This window comes from Mirounga leonina, unplaced genomic scaffold (genome assembly GCF_011800145.1).
Source record: "Mirounga leonina isolate KUSES-001 unplaced genomic scaffold, KU_Mleo_1.0 Mir_169, whole genome shotgun sequence".
In the NCBI taxonomy this organism is placed as follows: domain Eukaryota; kingdom Metazoa; phylum Chordata; class Mammalia; order Carnivora; family Phocidae; genus Mirounga; species Mirounga leonina.
The window spans coordinates 5,179,926-5,197,103 of record NW_023270431.1 but is presented as its reverse complement, the minus strand read 5'-3'; the positions used below and the strand labels follow the sequence as shown (position 1 = coordinate 5,197,103).

At 33.1% G+C, this 17,178-nt stretch overlaps 1 protein-coding gene across 1 annotated transcript in view; it reads left to right on the top strand.

The window, feature by feature from the left end:
• The window catches only part of ROBO1 (roundabout guidance receptor 1), a 405,403-nt gene that overhangs the window by 314,571 nt on the left and 73,654 nt on the right, over positions 1–17,178 (top strand). The window contains exons 7-9 of the mRNA XM_035015148.1: positions 5,735–5,743; positions 9,652–9,776; positions 12,337–12,508. Coding sequence (XP_034871039.1) covers positions 5,735–5,743; positions 9,652–9,776; positions 12,337–12,508 — 306 coding nt within the window. The remainder of the gene's footprint in view (positions 1–5,734; positions 5,744–9,651; positions 9,777–12,336; positions 12,509–17,178) is intronic.

Sequence of the window (17,178 nt, the reverse complement as noted above, 5' to 3'; positions counted from 1 at the left end):
TCACAGTTGGCAACCAATTCATGGTTCAGTGACCTTTACTGTTAACTGCTCCTTTTCTGTACTTTCCCTAAGTCACTCATGCTATTATTTAGGCCCATTATCTTCTTGTCTTCTGGCCTAGTAGTTATCAAGATTGGCTGCTCCCAGTATTTATTAGACCTAATCTGAAGACTTAAGTAAAGTATCTGTAGAGCTACCTTATTTTCTCAGACAAAAAAAAAAAGCCTCTTTCTCTAGCTTCTGTATATTTTTTCAGACATTTATTATCTTTCTGACTCTTCTCTCCTGTATATAACAAGCAGATAGAAGAAAGCTTCCCTCTCTCCCTCCTTCCTTCCTTCCTTCTTTCCTTCCTTCGTTCCTTCCTTCTATTTTTGCTTCTCTTAGCTTCTTATTTATACCTAAAGATTATTGTCTGAACAATGTATATTCTTAGATTTTAAAGTAATTAAACAGCTGGGGGGCCCTTTGATGTCACATTCAAAAAAGGAAGAAAGTCTCTTATTCTGAGTGTGTGTGTGTGTGAGAGAGAGTGAGTTTGTGTGTGAAAGAGTGAGGGAGGGAGGAAATGTGGGAGAAAGGGAAAGAGAAAGGCTAAATTCTTCCATTTTAAACTTTTTAAAAAGGTATTAGTCAAGTATGTAATATTTGTATGTCTCCAAATAGTTTAAAGAAAGCTGTCTTTTTTCTTTTTTACACTCAATCAGGAACCAGAGTTTTATAATTATATAAACACCACCAAGATAACATAATCTAGGTGAAAGCAGTGTGTTTTTTATGCAGCCTTGTGCCAAATTCTCTAATCCCTCACCCTTTCCAAACTCCCTCAAATATAAAAAATTTAGAGATGTTACCGAGGATGGATTATAATCTGCATAATGTTGCCATGTTAAAAAAATAGCAAGTTTTAACCTCTTAAAAATACATATTTACTTTTTGAGTTTATTTTACTTCCTACTTAACATATTTACCATAACAGTAATTGTGTGGAAATACAATTTGTTCTTGCCTTTCAAAAGAGTATTATTCAGGGGGCACCTGGGTGGCTTAGTCGTTAAACGTCTGCCGTCGCCTCAGGTCATGATCCCAGGGTCCTGGGATCAAGCCCCGCATCAGGTTCCCTGCTTGGCAGGAAGCCTGCTTCTCCCTCTCTCACTCCGCCTGCTTGTGTTCCTGCTCTTGCTCTCTCTCTCTCTCTCTCTCTCTGTCAAATAAATAAAGTATTTTTTTAAAAAAAAGAGTATTACTCAGTTTATAATGATTTCAAGTATGAAGTGATGACAATTGGCTCACCCTTAAAAAATGATCACATTACTTTTTTTTTCCAAAAAGGTGAACTTTTCAAGAGGTTTTAAGCCTATTGTCTTCTTATCTGTTAATTTTCCATGTTTTTTTTAAACTATAGCTAATTATTTTTAAAGATTGTTTTAATATCCTAAGCAATTATTATTTTTTTTAAAGATTTTATTTATTTATTTGAGACAGAGAGAATGAGAGAGAGAGAGCACATGAGAGGGGGGAGGGTCAGAGGCAGAAGCAGGCTCCCTGCCGAGCAGGGAGCCCGATGCGGGACTCGATCCGGGGACTCCAGGATCATGACCTGAGCCGAAGGCAGTCGCTTAACCAACTGAGCCACCCAGGCGCCCCCCTAAGCAATTATTTTAGTAAGTTTTAATAAGTAGGTAGTAATTATTTTAATGGTAATGGTTTTCGGGTAAAAATTTTATGACAGTTTAAATTTAAAACCAAATACCCTTTATGTCCTGTTGCATATAGTTCTCCCCAAACTGGTTAACCAGAAGGCAAATGTATACAGAGACTTGAATTTAGTCAAAAAGCCTTGAATTTAGTTGAAAAGGCAGTCTTTGGTTAGTCATCTGTGACCTTGAGAAAGTTACTGAACAATTTAGGTTCCCATTTTCTCATGCAAAAAGGATAGGGTTAGACTGATAAGTTCTAAGGTCACTTCCAGCGCTAACATTTTATAGTTTTATTGTTTTATTAGTGATAGAGACAGACAGGCTTTTCCTCTTTCTTAACGAGAAAAGGGAGTTGGGGTAGAGGTGCTTCTAGCCTTTAAAGTAGAAAAAAAAGAAATGGACAAGCGTTAGGGGAGTGTAGGAGTGAGGCCGCCCATAAACCACAAGTCTTCAGAGGATAATGAATGAACATGACCCAAATTACTCTGCTTTTCTCGGCTTCTTTCTGGACATACCTAACTGGACAATAATGGGCCCTGATTGTTGTATAGAAGGTCCCTGCTGTCTGTATGGAAAGAAAATTCTTTGACCTGACCCTGAGAGGAAGTATGGTAAAAGAGGAAATCTGAGAAAAACTTAAAGAAATTTCTATCATTTATTCTTGAGAAGAGAAACTTTAGAATGGTCATTCCTTCAAGTGAGTAAAAGGATTTTATATGGAGGATATTAATGGCATGTATTTGTTTCCTGAAACTAGAATAAATAAAAAGGGGGGTTAAATTGTGACAGACAGGTTTTCATTTAGATAAGAGACATCATTTCCTGATAATCATGGTTGTTAAAAGCTTAAATGATCATGCAAGATAGGGTACTCTAAAAACCTCTGATGCTTTGGAAGCTTCTGTGTTAGATGTTGTTCTTAGATAACTTTATGAAATATTTTCCACTTGTCATTTGTCATTGATGTGATATGCAAATACATCAGCCAGAAGTTCTTGAATACACTGGATTTTAATTAATGAAAGATTCAACTCCTCTGGCTTGATCCCTGGTAAAACCTCTAAGCAGGGAAAAGCACTTTTAAAACTTTAAATGATCTGCTTCCTAGTAATTTTCTTGTTTCTAACATGTTGGATATTTTTGAGATGTTTCCGGAATTTTAAATTACTGAAAATATATGACTCGAAAATCTTGAGGAATCATTCCTATAGTCTCTTGACTTTAAATAAGGCTTACTCTTAAAACAACAACAACAAAAAACATAAATAAGGCATACTCTTAACTGTATCTATCTAATATCAAATTTATTTTCACAGGTTATCCCAAAAGATAATTCTATACCCTTTTGCTTTTTCAAAGCAAAATTCTATTGTTGCAGTTTGTCAGGTTCTCTTTTTTGTAGTTTCTAAATATTTCTTCCTGTCCTTTAAAAGACAGACCTAATTCTCAGACCTTCTCTCTGCTCACAAGGAACATACTAAGCACTGTTCAGGAGGGGAGAATTCTTTTAAAATAATCATTTGGTTAGAACTCTTGAAGAATAAATTCATAGAATGTTTATTTCTCTTTCTTCTAATAATACGTTATTTGACTCTATTATATTATTTACCAATTAGCATGAATTGACACCAGTCATGAAATCTATTAAAAGAATCATTTAAGAAATTTCAAAAAAAAAAAAAAAAGACAGTATCTTGAAGGGTTCGAAAACCCTATTTTCAAGTCTAGGTAGCATAGCTGTTGATCATGCCTAAGTAAGTTGAGAAAAGGGTTTTTTGTTTGTTTTGTTTTGTTTTGTTTTTTTAACTTTCCTTGCCTGAGCACACGAAATATTATACTTAAATTTTTTTTCTTTAGAGTGAAAAAGAAAGACAAATTATTTCGCTCATGAAGGGAACATATGAGTTGAAATGTGTTTCTGAGTTACCTTTAAATTTTGCTTACGTGGTAACAATAGGCAAGAGAACGTTTGTCTCTTTTATTTCACTTTTTTTTTATTATTCTGTATTTTATTTCATACATCTTGGGGTGCCTGGGTGGCTCAGCTGTTAAGCATCTGCCTTTGGCTCAGGTCATGATCCCAGGGTCGTAGGATTGAGCCCCACATCGGGCTCCCTGCTCTGCGGGAAGCCTGCTTCTCCCTCTCCAACTCCCCCTGTTTGTTTTCTCTCTCTCGCTGTCTCTTTCTGTCAAATAAATAAATAAAATCTTTAAAAAAAATAAAAGCATACATCTTTATCCTTCTACGTGGACTACGGAGCATGCCCATAAAGCAAAAGCAAAGCAACATAAATTGAGCTTGAATATATTACTTCATACCATACATTGTACCAAAATGTCCTGTGATCCCATCAGACACCTGAGCTTTCCCCACTCCCCTGTGTTTTATTTTTCCCTGGTGGCAGGAGTTAAGGAAATGTAATTTCTGATTCAGCCCGGGAAATAACTTGAGAAGGCTGTTTATAGTCTGATGGGAATTTTTTATTGTGTTCTGTTTTGTTGTTGTGTTGTCACTATTTTAAAATTGTACCATTTCACAACAGCAGATGTGCTCGGCATAGTTTATTTAAACTACAGGAATGTATGTCAGGTTAAATTAATTTTGATTTGCTTAAAGACATGGGAGTTATATATTGAGTCAAATGTATTGTGGCTGTATATGGGGCTGTTATGAAAAGGTTCTGCATTTGGCAATTATTACCTTTGTTTCTAAAAGAGCAAAATTGGGGGGGGGGAATAAAAAAAAATAAAAGAGCAAAACCAGTCATTTTCCAGTATTTAAAGTATGTATCGGGGCTCCTGGGTGGCTCAGTTGGTTGAGCAACTGCCTTTGGCTCAGATCATGATCCTAGAGTTCCGGGATCGAGTTCCACATCGGGCTCCCTGCTCTGCAGGGGAGTCTGCTTCTCCCTCTGACCCTCCCCCCTCTCATGCTCTCTCTTGCTCTCATCCTCTCTCTCAATTAATAAATAAAATCTTTAAAAAAAATAAAGTGTGTATCACTTGAAAATTATATTAAAATGCCCAGTGTTTCAGCCTTGAAAGCAGATAATGTGATTATGATGTCATTCGATAGGTTTATAAAGTTTTATCTGTTTTCATGTGTTCACATTTTTTCTCTGTGTCTTCTTAATTAAAATTCTGCAAGGATTTAGGTGTAACACCTTTTAATAACCTCGCTCCTCAGCCTACAGTGGTGGACCAGCAGCACCTGAGTGCTTGTTAGAAATGCAAAATCTCAGGCCACACTCCTGGCCTATGGAATTATAATTTGTATTTTTTTTAAAGATTTTATTTATTTATATGACAGAGAGACACAGCGAGAGAGGGAACACAAACAGGGGGAGCGGGAGAGGGAGAAGCAGGCTTCCCGCGGAGCAGGGAGCCCGATGCGGGGCTCGATCCCAGGACCCTGGGACCATGACCTGAGCCGAAGGCAGACGCATAACGACTGAGCCACCCAGGCGCCCCTATAATTTGTATTTTAAATTACAGGTCTTAGGTTGATTTGTGTGCTTATTCAAGTGTGAGAAACATGGATTTGATAGAATATCATTGGTAGCACGAACCTTTTAAAAATTAATCTGATGAAAAAAAATTAATCTGATGGTGGAGTTGTATGATTTAACGCTGCTTTATCTTTTATTAAGATGCTTGATTTCTCTTCTAAGTAGCATTAGCAGTTAAGATTTATAGTGTTTTTAAACCCATTACATATGTAGTTATCTAACCCTGTCAAATGTAGTCACTGAAACGTGTTTTATAATTGTACAGCTATCATCCATTGTAGTTCTGTCATTTAATCATAGTAGAGATTTTAAGACTCATTTCTATTTTTCTTCAGTTACTCATGATTATACTTAAAATGCTAACGAATGTTCATTCATGGACCGTATGAGCCAAATATTAACGTGTTCTTTATTTTACTTTAAAAGAAATATCATTGTTAAGTCAAATCTTATTACTTTTTCTGTTTCGTTTCTGTTTCTTTATTTTTTATTTATTTCATGTTTTCTTTTTTTGTTTTGTTTTAGTTGGGTCTGGTAAGTTGACATTTTATTGGCCATCTTCTAATCACCGTGTCCCTGTGACTGGAACTTCTCTTCCCCTTTCCATCCATACCCTTCCATGTCCTTCAACCAATCAGCCTCCATGTTTCACTTGTCATTGGCCACAAAGACAGACTGCACAGAATAAAGTCTGCAGGAAGTATGGGTAACTGTGACAAAGAGTAAAGGTAATGGGGTTGCTAACTTTATGTCTTATTAAATGATGTGTGATCTGCATCCTTTTATTTTCTTTTCTCTCCCTAATTGAGTGATAAAATAAGGGATAGGACTATATTGTGGTTAAGTACTTTTTCAATTTATATTTCACAAGATAAACAAACAAAAATAGGCACACACAGAATGATTTGTTTTTTTTTTTAATTCAAAATATGTTTATGAGTTCATGTCTGTCAACCTGAACTTTTGTAACTATTCTTCAGTAATGGTCATTCAAAGTCCTATTGATGAATAACCTTGCACTTAGGGCTGTATGCATTCTTTTTCATTTCTATGTGTCAGGTTCATTTCATTTTATGTAAGAAATAATTGCATGATGTTTCCAAAATTTATCAAAGTTTGCTCTGATAAACATTTGTCCTCACATAAATAGTCATTAGGTTTCTAAGTACTTTCATGATCAGTACATTGGGGAAGATACATTCACCCTTTAAAAATGCTGGAACACCATTTTTGGAGAATTTCGCATGAGGATGCTAAGTGGTATGCCAGGAAATATTTGACCCTAGGAAAAGCTCCATATATTTTTAAGTTAAAGAGCTACAAAACTATTCTAAAGGTGTTCAGACTAATACAGATAGGATGGATTGTTCAATAATGGTGATGCAACAAGGGACTATTTGAAAAAAATAGCTTTCTAGATGCTACCATATATGTAAAAATATATATTGATTAATATTTAAACATAAAAAAGTAAAGACAAAAGTATAGGATGAAAATGGAGGTGAATGTTTACATAATTTATTACGTATTATATAATCTATATCTTATTGATAGAATGAATACCAAAAATGCCTAACCAGATTAGAAAGACTGTCAACAAAATGAAAAAAATATATCTACAATATATATGAGAAATGGATAAAATTTTGTCTGTCAATAGTTCTTAGAAATAAAAAAGATAAGCATAGGAATGCAATAGTCACAACAAATAGGGTATCAGTGACAAGGTAATGTGAAGGGGAGGCATCAGTTAAAATTATCTTGAATATAATTGGGAAGGATGTTAATGTCACTACTGTTTTTAATAGTGAAAATTGGAAACAAATCCAAATTTAAAAACAATAGCTTGGTTAAGTAATTTAAGTAATTTGTATATGGTTTATTAAACAGTTATTGAAATGATATTGTAAGAGAACATTTTAAAACACTGTGGTCCAATTTGCATGGTTGAATTACGGGTAGGTCTTCTTATTTTCTTTGCTGTCTAATTTTCTAAATTTTCAATACTGACCATATATGACATTAGTAACATGGTTATGTATTTTTAATTATAGCAAGTTTAAATGTCACCTTTGAAAAATGTTCCAACATTATGTCATGAATATCAAGTAGATGGATGTGATGAATGGCCTTCACAATCTAAAAAGGTGGATGATGGTGATAGCTAGATTGATAGATAGAGGCCCATTTAATCCATTTACATTTTCATAGAGATATATTTATATAGAATAACATACATGTAGAAAAGGATTTTTTAAAGTTATATTTCTAAGACATACCTTGTGGCTGATGTCACTGTTGATGTTGGCTCGAGAATATGCCAGCAAAATATAGTAAATTCATTTCCAGGCAGATATCCTGTGTCAAGGATTGCTGCAGGATAAATGTAGTTAGCATAAGGGTTTGTATCCCTTGTTCCCAAGTAAGTCTTTGAGGTTGGAGGAGAACTGACATTTTATAAAAGAAACATGGGTTCTGGCACATGCTATTAGACATGCTTTTGAGATTTAGGAAAGAGACCACCCAAAGTTTATACTTCTCTGAGTGGTTTGAACATTTATATTTTCCTACTCAAATTCCCTGAATATTGGAAAAGTCATATTCTCCCAGTCATTTAATTAATCATTTGTTTTCCTTTTATTGAAACAAACCAAACTCTCTTCTGGATGTAGTTCATTATCCAGTCAATCCTTTCAATTTCTTGATCTGATTTCTACCTCAACTATTCCAGCCCCTAACCAAGGAATCAAATGCTCCCGTATGGATGTATATGGAGGAAAATCCCCAGGCAGTGATACACATGTCTGTTATTATACCTGGATAATGATAGTGTTGGCTAAATTCATGAGTAAACCACTCAATTACAATCAGAGTTTAAAAAAATTATAAGCTAGAACTTCAGCGTCACCAAATTGAACCTAAACTGTATCCCCTGACTTCATATTTTCTTCCCTATAAGTTACAGGACATTTGAAGGCATTTGACCTAATTTTTCAGGTCTCCTATAATTTTCTAGTCAAATGGTATAATTTCTACCAAACCTCAATTAAAAATAAAAAACGAGTATGGAAGAAATCACACTAATCTAGAAGTTAGGAGATCTAATTGCTTTCTTCAGTTTTGCCACTATGCAATCTGCAGCGAGTTCTGTTACATGTCTCTCTTTTTTTAAAGAGGTTTATATTTCAAACGAGAGATTTACAAAATTTATATATAATATATATTATAAATATTTGTATATATGTCTTAGATGCAATTGCCTAGACAGTACTGATCAAGAGAAAAGTACCTTTTCAAACCCTCCGCTTCATTAACAAAGAAATCAGTGGTAGCATTTGTGGATATAATCTGAATATAATTTTTGGTTTTTATTCCCTTGAAGGTGTTATCCCAAGTGATTCCTATAAGTAACTAAAAGTAATTTTAAAGAAAAGGTTTAAAATAACAGAACAGTCTTAAAAAGTGGATTGGAAGAACCCTCTCCTGTATAAACTGTTAAATATCTGGCTTGAAATGTTCACTTCCATTTGAACTGAGACAAGAGAGAATAATTAGGTGTTTCAGACAGCTGATAAGAAATGCATTTGAAAAGTGTAAACAGTAGGTAAAAAGACTTACATTCAGTGCACATTTTTCTAAGCATAAAGCATGGCCCCCAAACAAGCTTCCCCCCCCCAAAGTGACTCCATCAGCACACCTAATGTTTTCACCTGCCATTGCGCTCAATGTAACTGACACAATTTTCTGACACTCTATTTACTGCTGGATGAAGTGGCCATTTAAGTCTGTATAAATCAAACAGTTTGGACAAAGCTGGCAGTATTTATAATGTCAGGATGAGCAGATGTTTCGAATTTGCCCTCATTTCCATATGTATTCTGTTGGAACATGCCCTTGCCTATGTAAATGAAGGAGGCATTTGACTCTACTATTGCTTTAAATTCATTTCTATTCAAGTAATTGGACTGAAGATTCTAAATGGTTATAATTTTCATGGTAGCATTTCAGGAGCTTTTGAGTTAAATTAAAGTAATTTTAGGGCCTGCTTACATCAGGAGACCCTTGGGTGTATGATTAAAGTCCATTCACCTTTAAGCAGCTCTAAATGAGAAAAGATATTTATTCATACAAATTTCAGGTGTACTTTGAAAGTAATGGGTCAAATTGCAACTCAAGAATTCTTTTTAATGTGGAGGTTACTCTTAAAAGGTCAGCTGATTAAAAAAAAAGACCTCTGCACAAAAAAATTCTATTCCTTTCTATAAATAAGCACTTAACAATTTAGCTTCAATTAAATTAAGGATGAGAATGGGTACATTACATCTTATAGTGCATAATGAGTTACATAAAATAACGGCAGCACTTGGGATATCAGCAAATTGTCTCAGTTAGGTTAATAACTACATGGTTTTGATTCCGATCATTTGTTTCATATCCTTTAGAACCTCCACACTTTGTTGTGAAACCCCGTGACCAGGTTGTTGCCTTGGGACGAACTGTAACGTTCCAGTGTGAAGCAACCGGAAATCCTCAACCAGCTATTTTTTGGAGAAGAGAGGGGAGTCAGGTAAGACCTTATTCTAATATTTCAGTCAGCAAAGGTGGGTGCCAGGTATATAAGAAAGCCCAAAATGTTAGTCATATAGCTGTTACTTTAAGAAAACTGAAAAATCTCTGAATGCCCTAGAAAATTTCAACTATGAAAGAAGACAAAATTTCCTTCATTGTTATAAATCTAAAAGCAATTTCCCCTTCCTAGTTTTGGTACATAGGGTGGTATATTGCATAGTAATTATCATATTAAATTTACCTTTCTTTCCAATTCAGCCACGTTAAAAAAAAAAAACTACACTTTTTCTCAACATAATTTAATTATTATTTCAATTATTCAGATATCTGTAATTTTTTTTTTTTAAGGATGTATTTGCCTGCACACACGCGGGGTGGAGGGGCAGAGGTAGAGGAGGAGAGGATCTTAAGCAGACCTTGTGCTGAGCACAGAGCTGATTTGGGGCTCGATCTCAGGACCCTGAGATCATGACCTGAACTGAAAGCAAGAGTCCATGCTTAACTGTGCCACCCAGGCGCCCCTGAAATTATATGTTAAAAGAAATTTACACACATTTAAAACAGAGATGATTAATTATTCAGTGCAATTTCTCTAAAAACACCAGGAATCTCAAGTGTCTTCTTCACTTCTTTATGTATGGATGTCTGTATATGTCTGTGTGTGTATAGATAAATAGATATCAATTATATATATCAATTTATGTATGTCAATTAAAGATTCATCAAACTATGTGGTATTCTATTTAATATAGAGGTCATGGTAAATATAGTTCAGTATATTCTAATTCTTTGAACTATCATATGTGATTGCCATTTGCCATCAAATAACTCCAAACATCTTATAAACCAGATTTTCCTGTATACATTGAACTACAATATAAAGCTCTATGCTCTTACAAACCCTAAGTTCACTATTGGGTTTCAGCTTAATAAAAAGGAAATTTTGAAATAATTTCACTTTAAAGATAATAGGAAACTTTAAAATAGTTTTTATATATGTCTTTTTTCTCATCTCTTATTGGCTTGCTTTCTTCAGCAAAAGATGCAGTTCCCTTTACTTGTTTTGATACCTGTAAAAAAGATTCTCATTCATTTTTAATACAGTTATTCCTTAACTCTTTTTGTTTTTTGCTTAAATCAATCTTGGGCAAGTTGTCTCATGGTCTTGCTCTTACTGTGCTCCTAAACTATATATAAGTAGTTTACTGACTGCACTCACTCCTCTTTTGTGGGCAATGGATCAAGTTCACCTTTGTTTTCACTTTGGTAGGCAAATATTAACGTGATTATGGTATGTAGACCCTCGTTTGAGTTATAGTACCTTCGTTGGTTCTAACACATTCCATTTGGCCTCAAAGACTAAATTTGCTGATAGTAAATTATAGACAAGAAAAATTGAAATATTTAGTACAGGAGAAAGAATTGGGAGTGTATTATATAAGAAAATCTACATAGTAGTAATAGTAAATCCACTAGAAGTCCTCAGGAGAATAATATTTAAATGATTCATTTAGTTTTTAAATAAATTATTCATTAAGTCATTTAAACTGTGTCCAATTTTGAAATAATTTTGACTTTGTTTGGCTTGGTTTAATGATACAACTTACTTTTTCCTCCAATTTTGTCATTGGACATGTCATGTATTCATGGAATAGTAGATAAGCCTTTATAAAATTATATATGTTAAAAAGCAATTAAACTTTTAAAAAGGAACAACTTTATTTGGTTAGAAGAAATCTTGACTTTATTTCATGAAAAACAATGACATCAAGTGTTATTTCCCATGACATATACACTCTCTCTAACAAGGGAACAAATTTCGATTCATAGTGAGAAATTTGTACCACAAAACAACATCAAATCTTGTGTTGACTTTGTATATAAGCTAACTTATATAGAAAGACAAATAAAACTCCATTCTGAATTCTTAAATTTAATATTTGATTTTCAAAATAATCCATGACGGATATGCTCACCATCTAGAGGAGAAATAAGAAACTATTTACAGTTTGATAGAAGTTACTGAATTTTATAACAGACAGATAACAGACACTTGTTATTGTGCCAAAATGCTATCTTTGAACTTAATTTGTCAGAATGTGTGTACATTTTAATTTTGTTTATATATTAAAAGATTTAGTGTTTATAATCCTAACAGTCATACATATGTAAAGCAAAGCTTTTGCCTTTGTGTTGATTAATATGTACAACTTTTAACTCTGTTGATACCAAATATTTTTCTATATCTAGTATTGTTTGAAATTGATAATTATAAAAGTACATATCAATATTTAGAATTTATTTAAATTTTAAAATGATCCTATGTAAGGGTAGGTCATTAAACTTTGTCTTTTATGTGTATGTATGTATCTATATATGTGGGTATGTGATGAAAGAATATTTAGCTTATTTGTTTATATATGCATGTGTGGTGTGTACGTATATGTGTGTGTATACATTTATATACCTATTTATAAATATATATGTATACATGCCAAAATATTAGAACCTAGCAATTAACCTATTGTTATTCTTTCCCCCCAAATACTGGGTTCTAGAATCTGCTTTTCTCATATCAGCCACCTCAGTCAACCAGCCGCTTTTCGGTCTCCCAGACTGGTGATCTCACTATCACTAACGTCCAACGATCTGATGTCGGTTATTATATCTGCCAGACTTTAAATGTTGCTGGAAGTATCATCACAAAAGCATATTTGGAAGTTACTGATGGTAAAGTAGAGCATTTTATCTGAAAATGTTCAAGTTTGGCTTATGATCTAAAGAGAGTGTCAGTAAATGTGTTTATTTTCTACTGTGTATCTTTCTGACAGCAGTTTTGGTGTAAAGATAAAAAGGATGTCGATACAATGACTAAGTCTAAAATTATTCTTATTTTAACTTGGCTGTACTATAAATTTCTAGCATCGAGTCAGATCCGTAAAAGCACAGCAATTAAACAAGGAGAAGTTTATACTGAATAGCTGTACATGGGAATGTTACCATGTTTTAGAAAATAAAGTTATTTTAAAATCTCCTGGTGTAAAAAAAATCCTTTTTTTTTTCACCAAATTAAGGAGATAAAATGAATTGCTGATAAGTCCTACTCACAACTCATTATAATGAACAAGTTTTCCATTAATAATGTGATTTTGTCCTGTTTATCAACGCCCTTGAGCCTGATCAATTAAAGCCAAATACATTATGAAGACACAGTGATGGAAAGAATCTTCAAACCATGAGATGGAGAGTAGTAATAATTTGAGAAGGAAAGAAAAAAATGTATACATATAAATATATAAAAATATATATGTACATATCTGTATATACATATATACCTAAAATAAATATATACATATAATATTTATTCTCTTTGTTGCTGTATAGTATTCTATTGTATAAATAGCTCATAATTTATTTATATACTCTTCTACTGATGGATTGCTTTCAGTTGAGGGCTTTTATGAACAAAGTAAATATCCCTGTGCTCAGTTATCTTGGTTTGCCTTTTGGCAGATGAATGTACCCATTTCTTTTTCATTTTCTCATATATTCCAGATACAAATTTTTGTCAGATATGTATTATAAATATTTAGTTTCAGTCATTCTCCTAATAATGATTTTAAGGCTTAAATCACTAGTTTTGACTAGGACCAATGTATTATTTTTCTTTTGTAGTTGATGCTTTTAATTTTCTGTCCCACCTAAGTCCATGTAGATGTTCTCCTATATCTTTTTTTAGAAGTTTCATTGTCTATACTTCTAAGATATAAGTTTTTAATCCATTTTAAATTATTTTTGTATATGGTATAAAACAAGAATCAAATACCCTCTTTGTGGATACTAATGGTTTCAAAATCATTTATGGAAAAGACAGTATTTTCCTCACTGAATTACAGTGGCATCTTAATCATAATTCAGATAAACATAAATGTGTGAGTTTGCTTCTATTCTCTCTATCATATTCCATTTATGTATTCATGCCAGTATGTATGATCTTAATTATTGTAGCTTTATAGTAAGTCTTATAAACAGGTAATGTAAGTCTCCAACTTTTTCTTGTTTTGAGTTGGCTATTAGAGGTCCCCTGCATTTTCTTATAAATTTTAAAATAAACTTGTCAGTTTACGCATGCACACACATACACACACACACAACCCTAAACAACAACAAAAAATCTGAGGTTTTAATTTTGATTTCACTTAAATTATTGAGAAGTTTAGGAAGAATTAACATCTTAGCAATCTTAGTCTTCCAATTTAGGGAAATGGTATATATATATTCCATATATATCTCTCAATTTATATAGATCTTTAATTTTCTCAACAATGTTTTGTAGTTCTTAGGGTAGATATCTTCCATATATTTTGAAAGACTTATACCTATGATATTTTATGATTTTTGATGTGACTGCATATAATATATACATATATATATCTCATTATTGTATTGTTTGAGGCCAGTTGTACAATTGATTCTTTGTATATTAACCCTGTATCCAGCAACTTGCTAAATGCACTCATATGTAAGAGTTTTTAGGTATACTACTTTGAAATTTTTAGGAAGAAAATGTGTCAATTCCAAATAAAAACCAGGTTTACTTCTTCTTTCCAATATTTATACTTTTTATTTCTCTTACTTGTCCTGTACTATCTGTGATCTCTAACGATTAGAATTGGTTATAGTGGAAATATTTGTCTTGATCCTAACCTCAGGGGAAAAGTAAGTGTAATGTTAGCAAAGATTTTAAAGACAGAATTTTGAAATTAAAAAAAAAATTCTGGAGGAAATTTTTAATACATGAATCTGATTATTTTGTTTCTTAGTGCTCTCAGGATAAAGTTTGTATTTCTCAATATGTTTTACAATTTATGATATGACCGCTGCAGGCTCAGCTCTGAATACTATATTTGCTTACATGCCCTCATTTTATTGTGTTTGCTATGCTCTTCTTTTATCTGAAGACTTCTGCGCATGCTGTTTCTACTGACGTGAAATTTCACTTACTTTAAGAAGCATCCCCTCCCTTCTCAAATATGAGCATTCTCCACCCTGCCATCTATAGAAAGATCACATCCTATACTTTTCTGTGTTCTCTATTTATTTTCTTGTATTCTTCATTGGACATTAAGTTCCATGATTGCAGGGCCCACGTCTGTCCAATAAACACATACTCAGTATCAGACTACCAAAGTCTGACACATGGGACATACTCAATAGATAATTTTTGAATGAATGGATGAAACGTGGATGGAATAAACAGCTAACAGTTAAGTCAGAATTCAAAATTATGACTGTCTCATTCAAAAGCCCCAACTCTTACCTCTGTCTATAATACATATATATTACTGGCTCCAATTAGTGAGAATGACCTAAAATGTTTTTACAATTTCTTACATATATTAAAGCTATTAAATGATGGCTGTGAAGACCATGTAATGAATTTGATAATGATCAGTATAATCAATATATAAAAGTGGAACACAGAATTTCACAACAATTTATAATTGCAACTTTACAAGACAACTTTATATATACAGCAACTTGTGTATACAGGTGTACATGAAAAATGGCCAAAGAAAACTATGGTAAAATATTTTCAAGTATTTCTTATTATTCTAATTGATAATTGAAAGCCAAGCTTCATACATACCATCTGATACTGCATTGTCATAAATTGCTATATTTGTGAGCATAGATCAAGGATAGCAATTTTTGCTAAACTAACACAAAACCAAACACCTAACATTTAAATGTCCTAATTCATTTTACAGTCTCTGGGGAGATCTGAGATGGTTTTGTGTTTGCTGTGGTGGTACTGTATTTTTAGTTTTTTTTTCTTTCTTTTGGAATTCATTGATACTGTACACACAACAAGCATGTACTCATTCTTCACAGGTAAACTAGTATTACTGTGAGTGCTAGCACCCTCAGCTTTTGCACATTATCAAGTCAAGTCAAGAGGATAGCTTGCAGTCAGAATACTTTCTGGATGCTATTTGAGTTCAGCTTCTTGACCTTGCTTTATTGTTTGCAAACAGAACAAAGACAAAGACAGAATAAAACACGAGGCACGGAATATGGTGGAGTAGCAGCTGTCTTTGAAATGTTGTGTTTTGTAGCTGTGGCCTACCCCAAATAGCATTTGACCCAGGAACATAGAAATTCATATCACCTATTTAATTGAAAATGTTTCTTTTCTTTATTACTAGAACATAAGAAAATTAGTTAATGACTGCCTAATACTGTATAAAATTTAAAATCACTTGCATTCATCTTTCAAAAGTTATTGACATACAATGAAATGAGTGTTAACTTTTATTCAGAAAAGAGAGACCTGACAATTACCAACTAGTCGATTTGGACACGTGACTTGTACTTCCCTAACTAACTCATAAGTTTGTAAAATACATTTGAGAACTGATAGCAATTGTGATACGTAATTCTGATATCTGTTTGTCTATAAATATGAGCTTTTCATCCTTAAACCGGTCAATGTGTATATGTTATTTTGGTTTTTTTTCACTTAAAATTATATTATGAATGTATTTATATGTATTAACATAGTCTTCGTGATTATCGCTTTTGAGGTAACAAAATATGACTTTTGATGATATGCTCTCATTTTTTTTTAGGATCTTTATATATTTCATGAATGTGAGGAAAAGATAGGAAACTTCCCTAAACTCTGCTGTAATGGGTTACACCACCTGAGGCACTGTCTACACCAGCACCACTAACACAGCTAACACCACTATACTGATACCCATTAATACTAGGTTACAGTTACTCAGTGTTTCCTTTGGGTCAGGCACTAATGCTAAGAACTGTTCACATATCAACAATTTTAAATTCCACAACATCTCATTTTACAGATAAGGAAATGGAGGCAGAGATTGGTGAAAAAGTATGCCCAAAGCATGCAGATCATAAGCAGCAGAACTGAGATTTACAACAAAAGTTTGTACTGTCCAGGATGGTGGCCAGCTGCCACGTGAGATTATTTAAATTAGAATTTCAATTACTTAAAGTTTATTAAAATTATACATCCTGTTCCTCAATCACACTAGCCAGATTCAGATGCTCAGTATCCACTGGACGGCATTGGCTTCTGTGTTGGATATCACAGTTATGGAACGTTTTCATTTTAGGGGCACATCTTTCTCCAAGATGCACTTACTCACTTTGCTAAAATTCATTCTAATAATGATAATACATTCTAATGATACCAGTAAAATTTTAGACCCTAAATTTGAGGTTCTTCTCATAAATCCTAAATTTAGGCTTGACTCAGAAATGTACTACACTCTTTAGTTTGTGAAAATGTAAATATTTTATCAGTATTTTATTCTACCCTGTGATAACAACAAAATGTTTCATTTTTTTCTACCTAAAAACATGAA